The sequence below is a fragment of the Coregonus clupeaformis genome, chromosome 26, assembly GCF_020615455.1.
Source record: "Coregonus clupeaformis isolate EN_2021a chromosome 26, ASM2061545v1, whole genome shotgun sequence".
NCBI classification, from domain to species: domain Eukaryota; kingdom Metazoa; phylum Chordata; class Actinopteri; order Salmoniformes; family Salmonidae; genus Coregonus; species Coregonus clupeaformis.
Genome location: NC_059217.1, coordinates 22,468,358 through 22,481,276, shown reverse-complemented (window position 1 = coordinate 22,481,276; position 12,919 = coordinate 22,468,358). Strand labels below are relative to the sequence as shown.

The following is a 12,919-nucleotide window of genomic DNA, read 5'->3' as shown; positions in this document are numbered from 1 at the left end:
TTATTCCATATGTAACTCTGTGTTTGTTGTTTTTATCGCACTGCTTTGCTTTATCTTGGCCAGGTCGCAGTTGTAAATGAGAACTTGTTCTCAACTGGCTTACCTGGTTAAATAAAGGTGAAATAAAAAAATGTAACGTGGGGAAATGTAGGGAAAATGGCACAGCACAACTTCCAGACAGTTGCTTTCAAACTAGGGATTTAGTGGCTAGTTGAGGTAAGACAGTAATTCTGCTCATAGATTATTCATGTATGAACTACACATTGACACATCCAGCCCAAAGCGAGAGGTTTAAAAAGACTTAGCAGTTGCCAATGTTCCGGAACATGTCTTCAAGTTCTAAACAGAGAATTGTGAGAAGGATCATCACAATTCATCAACGTGCATTTTGCTGAATAATCATAATAATACGCCATTTAGCAGACGCCTTTATCCAAAGTGACTTACAGTCATGTGTGCATAACTTTTTACGTATGGGTGGTCCCGGGGATCGAACCCACTACCCTGGCGTTACAAGCGCCATGCTCTACCAATTGAGCTACAGAGGATCATAGATGTACTGTATATATTTTGATACAGTATAAGATACACTACATGACCAAAAGTATGTGGACACCTCCTCGTCGAACATCTCATTCCAAAATCATGGCCATTAATATGGAGTTGGTCCCACCTTTACTGCTATAACAGCCTACACATTTCTGGGAAGGCTTTCCACTAGATGTTGGAACATTGCTACGGGGACTTGCTTCCATTCAGCGACGAGCATTAGTGAGGTCAGGCACAGATGTTTGGCTATTATGCCTGGCTCGCAGTCGGTGTTCCAAATCATTCCAAAGTTGTTCAACGGAGTTGAGGTCAGGGCTATGTGCAGGCCAGTCAAGTTCTTCCACACCGATCTCGACAAACCATTTCTGTATGAACCTAGCTTTGTGCACGGGGGCATTGTCATGCTGAAACAGGAAAGGGCCTTCCCCAAACTGTTGCCACGAAGTTGGAAGCACAGAATCGTCTAGAATGTCATTGTATGCTGTAACGTTAAGATTTCCCTTCACTGGAACTAAGGGGCCTAGCCCCAGACCATTATTCCTCCTCCACCAAACTTTACAGTTGGCAGTATGATCACCACAGACACAAAGATAACCATGGCCATGTCAACTATTGAATCACCCAACTCTCTCTTGACAACGAGATGTCTCACTGTGTACTGGACCATAAGAAGAAGAAATGTAGAATGTTTTCCAAACAGACTGGGAGGAGAAAGGCCAGCCAGACAGGGTACTCACCAGGGAGCTGGTATAGATGGGGTCTGATGTTTCGTCCTGTACGTAGCGGGACAGGCCAAAGTCGGACACCTTGCACACCAGGTTGCTGTTGACCAGGATGTTGCGGGCGGCCAGGTCTCTGTGGACGTAGTTCATCTCTGCCAGGTACTTCATGCCCGCTGCGATGCCACGCATCATCCCCACCAGCTGGATCACCGTGAACTGCCCGTCGTTTTGCTGCAGGGCAGGGCCAGGGGGTAAAGAGGAAATGATGTCACATTGGAGTTAATGACATAATAAAGTGCCAGATACTTGGCATAATGATACTCCAATTATCTCTCTAAAATGTTCTCACTGTGTTGAAAATGCAAAGGTACAAACGTTAGGTTTAAAAGATCCTCACACATTTGACTCTGGAAAAAAATAATTGGTGGGGCAGTTTCTTTGTGCAAATATTTCTAGTTATTGGGTATTGAGAAAGAGCACCATATATGCCCTTTTCCAAATGTTACCAAATTGTCATTCATTGATGTAATAAGTGTTCCACTTGACTTGGGGCCTGTGTAAGGAGTGTGTGTGTGTGTCTGTTAAGCCCCACATTGGATCCATGTCTGTGATCGCTCTCTGTCTCTGCTCCTTATCCTCAGCTTGGCTGTTTGTTAGCGGCCCCCACCAAGGTGGATAACCCTCTCCCGTGAGGCACAGCAGGTCTGACCCTACGCTGTGGCTTCAGTGGGTACCTCCAACACACCAAGCAGGGCGCTCATTCAACTGTTGGCTCCCTGCGCCAGCAACATGGGCATGCCAGGAGAAAAACAACCCAGAAATCGATGTCCACGGGAGTCAAGTGCGGTGGCTCGGAAGAGGGCCTAGTGAGGGAAAGGACATCAAAGAGGTGTTCAAAGCCCCGTTTCAAATGAGTCCAGGATCAAAGGGAGGAGGAAACAGGTTGGAGGAATTAGAAAACTGGGCCACATATTGATTGGGTTCCATGTTCTCTGTTTCCAAGGAGGAAGAAGAAACACTAAACTGTGCCAGGCTGGCACTTTGAATCAGGGCCCTGTGTGTTAGCTACGCTGCTTCAAAGGGCTCTGGGTGGAACAATTTCATTTATGTTAATCTCATGAATTATATTACGAGATATCGAAGGTTATTGATAAATATAAGACATTTTGCGCATTCATGCCAAAGTTGTTAATCAGATCTCAATTCCCTGCTATATTGAAATAAATGTATCCTCCAGGTAGCTTTAAATCTTCATTGTCATAATCCTTTTAACAACTAATCTCAATAATCATACTTCACTGTTTGTGTGAGACTGTCAAATTAGCAATAAAAGCTTTAGCTGATCAATCAATATGATTGATATATGAAACCACACAGTGGCCCTATAGCTCAACCCAGTGTACAGTATGATGCAACAGAGGTGAAAGCTGTAGCCAGGGCTGGTGTGCTGAACAGAGGAGGTAAAATGGGAGTATGCGTCCCAAATGGCCCCCTATTCCCTATAAAGTGCACTGTATGCTTTTGACCATGCCCCCTATGGGCCCGGCTCAAAAGTAGTGCACTATAAAGGGAATAGGGTGACATTTAGGACACAACCAGAATAACAAAGCAGCGCTCCCTCTCTCACCCTCAGGAAGGAGTCCAGGGCCCCATTCTCCATAAACTCTGTGATGATCATGACTGGCCGACTCTTGGTGACCACGCCCTCCAGTCTGATGATGTTGGGGTGGTCAAACTGGCCCATGATGCTGGCCTCAGACAGGAAGTCTCTCCTCTGCTTCTCCACGTAGCCCGCCTTCAGGGTCTTAATGGCCACATACAGCTCCCTCTTCCCAGATGGCTTCAGGCGACCCTTATACACCTCTCCAAACTCGCCTGGAGGGAAAGACATGGTATAACTGATCAATTTCATTATTACAAAGCAAACTACCAGTATGCAAGCTGATATTCTAATAGATATAGCACATGTACAATCAAAAGTCCCCATAAAATTAAAACACTGTATATGTGACAGACACAGCGATGAAGAGAGTGTTACACTCTGGCTCCCTGTGGTGCCCCATAACATAGAGCACCGTTTCGGGGTCATAAGACAAGTCCCCACATGTCAGACACCCTTTCAGTGCGTATTTTGCTGAATGCATGAATATATCAAGTCAAGTAAAAAAAAAAGAAAAACGGCAGATAAAATCAGCATGAAATATAGATGAATGGAAAGGAGTCTGGTTATATATTATCCGTTTTCACTGAGATAGTGGCTAAAATTGCCCTCTGTTAAGAGAGCAAGTCTGTTAAGTGGACATGGTTCTTTCTCTCTAAAAGCAAATCAAATTAGATGGAAATAGTGGTTTTTAGAAACAAAATATCTGAGGTAAGACCAGATTTCTCTGACAGTTCCTTCATCCCACACCCAGATACAGGTAGAGAGGAAGTGGAAGAGAGAATTATAGATTCACAGCTTTCATTGCAGCAGAGGCAGAGAGATTGTCCCCCATGTTACTGAATTTTAAGTTTCCCCTCTTCCCATTCACCTGCACCAATGACCTCCTCAATCTTCACACAGGACACGTCTATCTCTTTGGCGAATTCTCGGACGGCTTCGTTGGGGTCCTCGTAGGTGAAGGGATCGATGTAGATCTTCATCGCTGGTGAGCCAGAGAAGTGGGTGGGGCATGCCATGGGGGAGGGACAGCTGGACATGTCCGGTCTCAGAGAGAGTTCTGGAACAGAGACAGAGAAGGAGTAGAGGTTAGGATGAGCACGGGGAAACAAACAAATGTATCATCAGCAGGGTTGCAAAGGGAGGGTATATTACTGTAAACTTTCGAAGTTTACCAGTACACTACCAGAATGTTGGTCACTTTGAAGGATTATATGGCCCTTTTGGGTACTTAAGATTATCACAGGTGTCTTTAATTATCTCTGGCCCTCTGTGAGACCTTTTCACATGTAAAATATATCAAATAATCAAATAAGATGATTTTAAAATAAAAAAAATAGAATGACGAATCTGTAAAACCTTATCCTAAATTAGGTCTGTCAAACGATTAACATAATTAATTGAGTTAATGGCATTAGCTAATCGCAATTAATCACAATTTTTGATTTTGCTCAAATTTGGCCTTAAATAGAACAAAATCTATTTAAAAAGCAGTCCATTGAGTTATGGGTATACTATGTTTGATTGTAAGGGAAAGAAACATAAAATAATCTGTATCAGAATGTTTTTAACGGCATTTTCACCATAAACAACACAAAAGTCACTGTAACATACAGCTAAATCAAATAAAAATCAAATCCTATTTGACACATGCTTCGTAAACAACAGGTGTAGACTAACAGAGAAATGCTTACTTACTGGCCCTTCCCAGCAATGCAGAGAGAAAAACTGGAATAATTACAGCAAAATAATAAGACAAGGAATAAATACACAATGAGTAACAATAACTTGACTATATACACGGGGTATCAGAACCGAGTCGATGTGCAGGGGTACGAGGTACTGTAAATTGAGGTAGCTATAGATAGGGGTTAAGTGACTAGGCAACAGGATAGATAATAAACAGTAGCAGCAGCGTATGTGATGAGTCAAAAGAGTTAGTGCAAAAAGGGTCAATGCAGATAGTCCGGGTAGCTACTTGGTTAACTATACTGAACAAAAATATCAACGCAACATGTAAAGTGTTGGTCCCATTATTAATGAGCTGAAATAAAATATCCCAGAAATGTTCCATATGCACAAAAAGCTTATTTCTGTCAAATTGTGTGCACAATTTTGTTTACATTCCTGTTAATGAGCATTTCTCCTCTGCCAAGATAATCCATCCAGGTGGCAGATGTGGCATATCAAGAAGCTGATTAAACAGCATGATCATTACACAGGTGCACCTTGCGCTGGGCACATTCAAAGGCCACTCTAAAATGTGCAGTTTTATCACACAACACAAGTTTTGAAGGAATGTCCACCAGAGCTGTTGCCAGATAATTTAATGTTAATTTCTCAAACCATAAGCCGCCTCCAATGTCATTTTAGAGAATTTGGCAGCACGTCCAAATGACCTCACAACCGCAGACCATGTCTAACCATGCCAGCCCAGGACCTCCACATCCGGCTTCTTCACGAGCGGTTTTCTGATGTCAAGGTTGTGAACAGAGTGTTACGGTAACTCAGTAAAATCTTTGAAATTATTGCATGTTAAATTTATATTTTTGTTCAGTGTATTTAGCAGTCTTATGGCTTGGGGGTAGAAGCTGTTCAGGGTCCTGATGCTCTCAATGGTGTAGCTGTATATCTTTTTGTGGATCTGAGGGCCCATGCCGAGTATTTTCAGCCTCCTGACCGGGAAGAAGCATTGTCTTGCCCTCTTCACGACTGTGTTGGTGTGTGTGGACCATGATAATTCCTTAGTGATGTGGACACCGAGGAACTTGAAGCTCAACAAGATAGATAATAAACAGTAACAGCAGCATATATGATGAGTCAAAAGAGTTAATACAAAAAGGGTCAATGCAGATAGTCCGGGTAGCTATTGGTTAACTACTTAAAGAGATGGGTGGGGCTAAGGCTTAAGAGGGCGTGAACGATGCTGAATAGGTGTAGACAAAGAAGAGCTCTCCAGTAGGTGTACCAAAACATTCAAGGGCCATTTTCTCAAAAGTGGGGTTACAAGTTGATCAACTTTCAAAGCAGAATTACTTTCCCATTGTTCCTCAACAGCAGTGTATGATATACCATTTTGTAGCTCTGATTCTGTACTTTTATCCAATGTAAAAAATAAAAAAAAAACACTATTTCAAATTTTGCTACATAAGACCGAATCAAGGCTGTCGGTCACAAATATGATGGTTAAGTGTTCAATGTTGTCATTTCACTTCTGAGTTTTTTCACTTAACTAGTGAAATAGTCATTGAAATGATTGGCAATATCAAAAGGTTTTGTTATAAATCAATGAACGATGGAGATGAATTGGGTTTTCTGCCAATTTAAGGTACTTCAAAGTCTTTTTCCACTTTTTTATGTCATTTATGTTGGTTTGGTAATATAATTTCTTCTTATTTCTGTTAACTTTAGTCTCAACATTTCTCAGTTTAAAGTATGTCAACCAAGCAGCTGAGCAGCCTGGTTTGTTTTCCACCTCTTTTGCATCATTTCTTTGAACCATACAATGTTTCAATTCATCATCAGTCCAGGGGGCTCTAACAGTTCTCATAGTTAATCTTTGAACAGGTGCATACTTGACAACAATTGGCATTAATATTTTTACTAATACTTCCAGTGCTGCATCTGGATTCACTTCCTCATACACATCAGACCAACATACCTTTTTTACATCTTCAACAAAAGAGTCCTGAGTAAACATTTTGTATGATCTCTTATAAATTATTTTAGGCCCAACCTTTGGCACTTTGGCTTCCTTGTAATTGCCACAATGTTATGGTCACTACAGCCAATGGGAACTGATATTGCTTTTGGAGCAAAGCTAGTATGCACTCTAGTTGGTTGAGTGATAACCTGGGTTATATCACAGGATTTTAGTCACAGTTAGAAGCTTCCTCTTGAGAGGACAGCTAGTTGCTAACCAGTCAAAGTTCAGATCACCCAGAAAATGAACCTCTCTGTTAACATCACACACACTATCAAGCATTGCACACATACTGTCACACCCTGATCTGTTTCACCTGTCTTTGTGATTGTCTCCACCCCCCTCCAGGAGTCGCCCATCTTCCCCATTATCCCCAGTGTATTTATACCTGTGTTCTCTGTTTGTCTGTTGCCAGTTCGTTTTGTTTTGTCAAGCCTACCAGCGGTTTTCCATTTGATATGAGATCCTCTGTAAGATTTACAGGAATATGGCTCTAAAACAATGTACAGCAACACCTCCCCCATAGGCATTCCTGTCTTTTCTGTAGATGTTATACCCCTACATTGCTATTGCTGTATTATCAAAGGAATTATCTAAGTGAGTTTCAGAGATGGCCAGTATATGAATGTTATCTGATGTTAGCAATGTGATTTCATGAGACTTATTTCTAAGGCTACATACTTATCGGAGATAGACATAATATGGAGAAAATAAATAAGTAAAAAAAAGTGAGTCAATAGTCAGTCAAGCTAATAGTCAGTCAATCAGGCACTTGTGAGTGTCAGTTGTGTGCGTGTGAGTGTGCGTGCGCGTGTGATGTTGGGCTGAAGCTACTGACCCTGAAGCTTGGCACTCTCACTCTTCTCAGGCTTTTGGGAGGGAGGGAGGGTGGGTGGGTGGACAATGAGTTTGTCGAAGAGGATGTAAGCAATGTCCCCATGCTCTCTAGCAGATTTCATAGCTGGGATAAGTTATTTCCGCCTCTGACGCACAGGTTCTGAGAAATCCTCATTGAGGAAGATGTTGGTTCCTCTCAAGGTCTTGGCTCTCTCCAGAACAGCCATCTTCTCCTTGAAGCTTAGGAACTTGACCACTATCAGCCTGGGTCTGTCATCTGGGCTGGTTACAGGTTTTCCAGACCTGTGGGCGCGCTCCAACTCAATCTTCCTATGATCCATCTGCAGCTTTTCAGTGATAATCTTTCTCACTTTCTCCTCAGACTCCGTCCAGGTCTCATGTGGAGACTCTGATATCCCATCCACAACAATGTTATTCCTCCTAGATTGTCCCTCTAGACAGTCTCTTTTCCAGTCATCTGTAATAATGATTCACAGACAGTGCTGATGTCATCCTGTGTGGACTTACAGTTTGTAGTCATTTTGCTGCAAGTCTCTTTCAGACCCTCCACCTCTCTCTGGGAGAATTGCAAACTGTTCTTAAGTTCTTGGACCTCTCTGGTTAGATTGTCCATTCTTTTGTTAGTTGTGTCCACCAGTCTTTGGACAAAGCTCTCGAAGCTATTTTCCTGATGCTGTAACAATTGCTTGTAGACATCAAATCAAATCAAAATCACATTTTATTGGTCCAATACACATATTTGCTGATGTTTGCAGATTTGCAGGTGCAGCTAAATGCTTTTGTTTCTAGCTCCAACAGTGCAATAATACCTACCAATAATAAAAATGACAAAAACAATATATTTAGATTTTTTATTTATTTGTATAAATAAATATCAGAACGAGAATGTCAGAGACTGGAAAAAAGATATACAGTACCAGTCAAAAGTTTGGACACACCTACTCATTCAAGGGTTTATCTTTATTTTTACTATTGTCTACATTGTAGAGTAATAGTGAAGAAATCACAACTATGAAATAACATCATGTAGTAACCAAAAAAGTGTTCAACAAATCAAAATATATTTAATATATTGAATTCTTCAAAGTAGCCACCCTTTCCCTTGAAGACAGCTTTGCACACTCTTGGCATTCTCTCAACCAGCTTCACCTGGAATGCTTTTCCAAAAGTCTTGAATGAGTTCCCACATATGCTGAGCACTTGTTGGCTGCTTTTCCTTCACTCTGCGGTCCAACTCATCCCAAACCATCTCAACTGGGTTGAGGTCGGGTGATTGTGGAGGCCAGGTCATCTGATGCAGCACTCCATCTCTCTCCTTCTTGGTCAAATTCCCTTACACAGCCTGGAGGTGTGTTTTGGGTCAATGTCCTGTTGAAAAACAAATGATAGTCCCACTAAGCGCAAACCAGATGGGATGGTGTATCGCTGCAGAATGCTGTGGTAGCCATGCTGGTTAAGTGTGCCTTCAATAATAAATAAATCACTGACAGTGTCACCAGCAAAGAACCCCCACACCATCACACCTCCTCCATGCTTCACTGTGGGAACCACACATGTGGAGATCATCCGTTCACCTATTCTGCATCTCACAAAGACACAGCAGTTGGAACCAAAAATCTCAAATTTGGACTCATCAAAGGACAGATTTCCACCGGTCTAATGTCCATTGCTCGTGTTTCTTGGCCCAAGCAGGTCTCTTCTTCTTATTGGTGTCTTATTGACTGACCTTCATGTCTTAAAGTAATGATGGACTATCGTTTCTCTTTGCTTATTTGAGCTGTTCTTTCCATAATATGGACTTGGTCTTTTACCAAATAGGGCTATCTTCTGTATACCACCCCTACCTTGTCACAACACAACTGATTGGCTCAAACACATTAAGAAGGAAATAAATTCCACAAACTAACTTTTAACAAGGCACACCTGTTAATTGAAATGAATTCCAGGTGACTACCTCATGAACCTGGTTGAGAGAATGCCAAGAGTGTGCTACATGATTCCATATGTGTTATTTAATAGTTTTGATGTCTTCACAATTATTCAACAATGTAGAAAATAGTAAAAATAAAGAAAAACCCTGGAATGAGTAAGTGTGTCCAAACTTTTGACTGGTACTTTATATATGCATATAATGTATAGAAATATACATATAATTGTGTGTAAAGACAGTATGGAGTTTATATGAATAGAAAATATGTGTACAGCAGTACTTATATAGGATGAGCCATGACTAGAAAAGCTGTAAACAGACAGCAATGACAAATATAGATGAAAAATATCTTGGTAAATAGCATGGTCTGCAACTTATCATGAGGTATTCTAACTCATGCGAGGAAAAACATGAGAATTCCTTAACATTAGAGATTGCGCACCAGCTATTGTTAACAAAGAGAGACACCCCTCCCCCCTTCGTCTTACCCGAGGCTGCCGACCGGTCTTGACGATGCATGGAAAAACCAGTGAGATGGATAACATATATGTCCTTGTTCAGCCACAACTCTGAGAAACATATAATATTACAGTTCTTCAGGTCCCATTAATAGGATACTCTCGAACGGAGCTCGTCCACGTTGTTCTAATTCGCCAATAGAATGGCGGTTTATTTGCTCACCAATGTAGTCTCATCAGGTTACCGGCTCATTTGCCTCTCTTGGGCCGTCGCTTCCTCTTTTGAGTCTCGCTAATTAGGGTCTAGAGTAGGCAGAACGTCCAGAGCTCGTTGAAGTAGAAATGTTCATCCACATCCAGGTTAATGATCACTGTTCTGATGTCCAGAAGCTGTTTCTGGTCATAGGAAAAGATGGCAGAGACATTATGTACAAAATAAGTTATGATCTCAAAATATTTTAAAAGCAGATTTGATCAGGAGCCCATAAAATGGCTGCTATCCACTGCAGTGCCATCTTATTGTCTAAACATTGCTCCCAATGTTTAAGTAGGCCTACTCCCTCTTATCAATGTTCTTGAAGTTGAACACTTGCGCGCGCACACACACACTCAAGTACTGTTAAAGCTTCAGATATTCTAAATTAGTGTTCTCCCATTTTCTGATTGGAGGGTTGACTATTGGAAAAAATAACTGGCTATACGCATACAAAGAACAAAGAGCTTTTGAACCTGTCCAACAATGTTATGAATTCCACAGAAGACAATAACAACAGATCAGCAAAGTCTGAATTAAAGTAAAATATAATATAGCTATTAGATCTAGCCTAGGCTACTTATCCATGTTTTTTAGTTTTTTTTTAGGGGGTATATCAGCATTAATATTGCAGATAGATTGTAACTTCCATCAATGTAATTGTCTGCATCACTTCCAATCCCCCATATGTTTTTTTTTCTTCTAGCATATATACATATATATGTATATATACATATACACATACATACACATATATACATACATACATATCCTTAAAAAAAAAAATATATATATATATCCCTTTATTACTTTCCAACCCCACCATCCCCTCCCTAATTGGAGTAAACTAGTGAACAACAATGCTTAGGCCTCTACTTCATGCTTATACATACTATATACATTTTATGGACACAGTCACTAATTATATTTTGTTTGTTTTTACTCCTGAACTTCCTCCGATCATTTTCATGATGTCCATCTGGTATGCTTCTATATGCCATATCTTTCTAACTATAGTATTTGATCCCCTGCTGATTTTGTATGTTTGCCCACTGACAAAGACATGATCAGTCTATAATTTTAATGGTAGGTTTATTTGAACAGTGAGAGACAGAATAAAAACAAAAAAATCCAGAAAAACGCATGTCAAATATGTTATAAATTGATTTGCATTTTAATGAGGGAAATAAGTATTTGACCCCTCTGCAAAACATTACTTAGTACTTGGTGGCAAAACCCTTGTTGGCAATCACAGATGTCAGACGTTTCTTGTAGTTGGCCACCAAGTTTGCACACATCTCAGGAGGGATTTTGTCCCACTCCTCTTTGCAGATCTTCTCCAAGTCATTAAGGTTTCGAGCCTGACGTTTGGCAACTCGAACCTTCAGCTCCCTCCACAGATGTTCTATGGGATGAAGGTCTGGAGACTGGCTAGGCCACTCCAGGACCTTAATGTGCTTCTTCTTGAGCCACTCCTTTGTTGCCTTGGCCGTGTGTTTTGGGAGGTTCTCACCCATCGTCCCTTTGATGCGGTGAAGTTGTCCTACCCCTTAGCAGAAAAACACCCCCAAAGCATAATGTTTCCACCTCCATGTTTGACGGTGGGGATGGTGTTCTTGGGGTCATAGGCAGCATTCCTCCTCCTCCAAACACGGCGAGTTGAGTTGATGCCAAAGAGCTCGATTTTGGTCTCATCTGACCACAACACTTTCACCCAGTTCTCCTCTGAATCATTCAGATGTTCATTGGCAAACTTCAGACGGCCCTGTATATGTGCTTTCTTGAGCAGGGGGACCTTGCGGGCGCTGCAGGATTTCAGTCCTTCACGGCGTAGTGTGTTACCAATTGTTTTCTTGGTGACTATGGTCCCAGCTGCCTTGAGATCATTGACAAGATCCTCCCGTGTAGTTCTGGGCTGATTCCTCACCGTTCTCATGATCATTGCAACTCCACGAGGTGAGATCTTGTATGGAGCCCCAGGCCGAGGAAGATTGACAGTTATTTTGTTTTTCTTCCATTTGCAAATAATCGCACCATCTGTTGTCACCTTCTCACCAAGCTGCTTGGCGATGGTCTTGTAGCCCATTCCAGCCTTGTGTAGGTCTACAATCTTGTCCCTGACATCCTTGGAGAGCTCTTTGGTCTTGGCCATTGTGGAGAGTTTGGAATCTGATTGATTGATTGCTTCTGTGGACAGGTGTCTTTTATACAGGTAACAAGCTGAGATTAGGAGCACTCCCTAGCAATATATGCTTAATCGCATTTGTGGTCACTTTTGAGAATGGTGTTGACCTGCAAATGGAACATTCACTCTTATAGCCTACTGCGGTGTGCGCATCGCTGCGCTTATAATGTTAAGAAATAGCCTAACAGTTTATCAACATTTTAAGCTAAACGTTCTCATCTGTTGCGTCTGGCTCATTGCTTAAAAAAAACATTTGATGCTAGTATTTGTATTAATTTGGGATCTATCGCATCCCACAACTGTCCCACACTATGTTTGGAATATTTGACGAAAAGTAAATGTGGACATTTCTTCCAATATCTTCAATATGCTCCTCAGAATTGGATAAGGACGCGTGTAGTTGTGTCCCCGATGTGACATGATGGAGAGCCATGTGAGTGAGAGTTGATTCGGCATGCAGCCGGGAGAAGGGAATTATAATTATTATATTCAGTCCAAGGGCACGACGGCCACTGGCCGCCAAAGGCATGGATTATTTTAGGGGGCATTAAGGCCACACAAAGGGGGTGCAGCCGGGAAATTCGAGGCATTATCAAGTGCT

General features: G+C 41.5%; 1 protein-coding gene across 1 annotated transcript in view; it reads right to left on the bottom strand.

The window, feature by feature from the left end:
* LOC121540266 (ephrin type-B receptor 1) overlaps positions 1–12,919 on the bottom strand; it is a 244,071-nt gene that overhangs the window by 27,786 nt on the left and 203,366 nt on the right. Inside the window, exons 10-12 of the mRNA XM_041849016.2 lie at positions 3,803–3,991; positions 2,899–3,146; positions 1,287–1,502 (exon numbers count right to left, since the gene is read on the bottom strand). Of these exons, the coding sequence (XP_041704950.2) occupies positions 1,287–1,502; positions 2,899–3,146; positions 3,803–3,991 (653 nt within the window). The remainder of the gene's footprint in view (positions 1–1,286; positions 1,503–2,898; positions 3,147–3,802; positions 3,992–12,919) is intronic.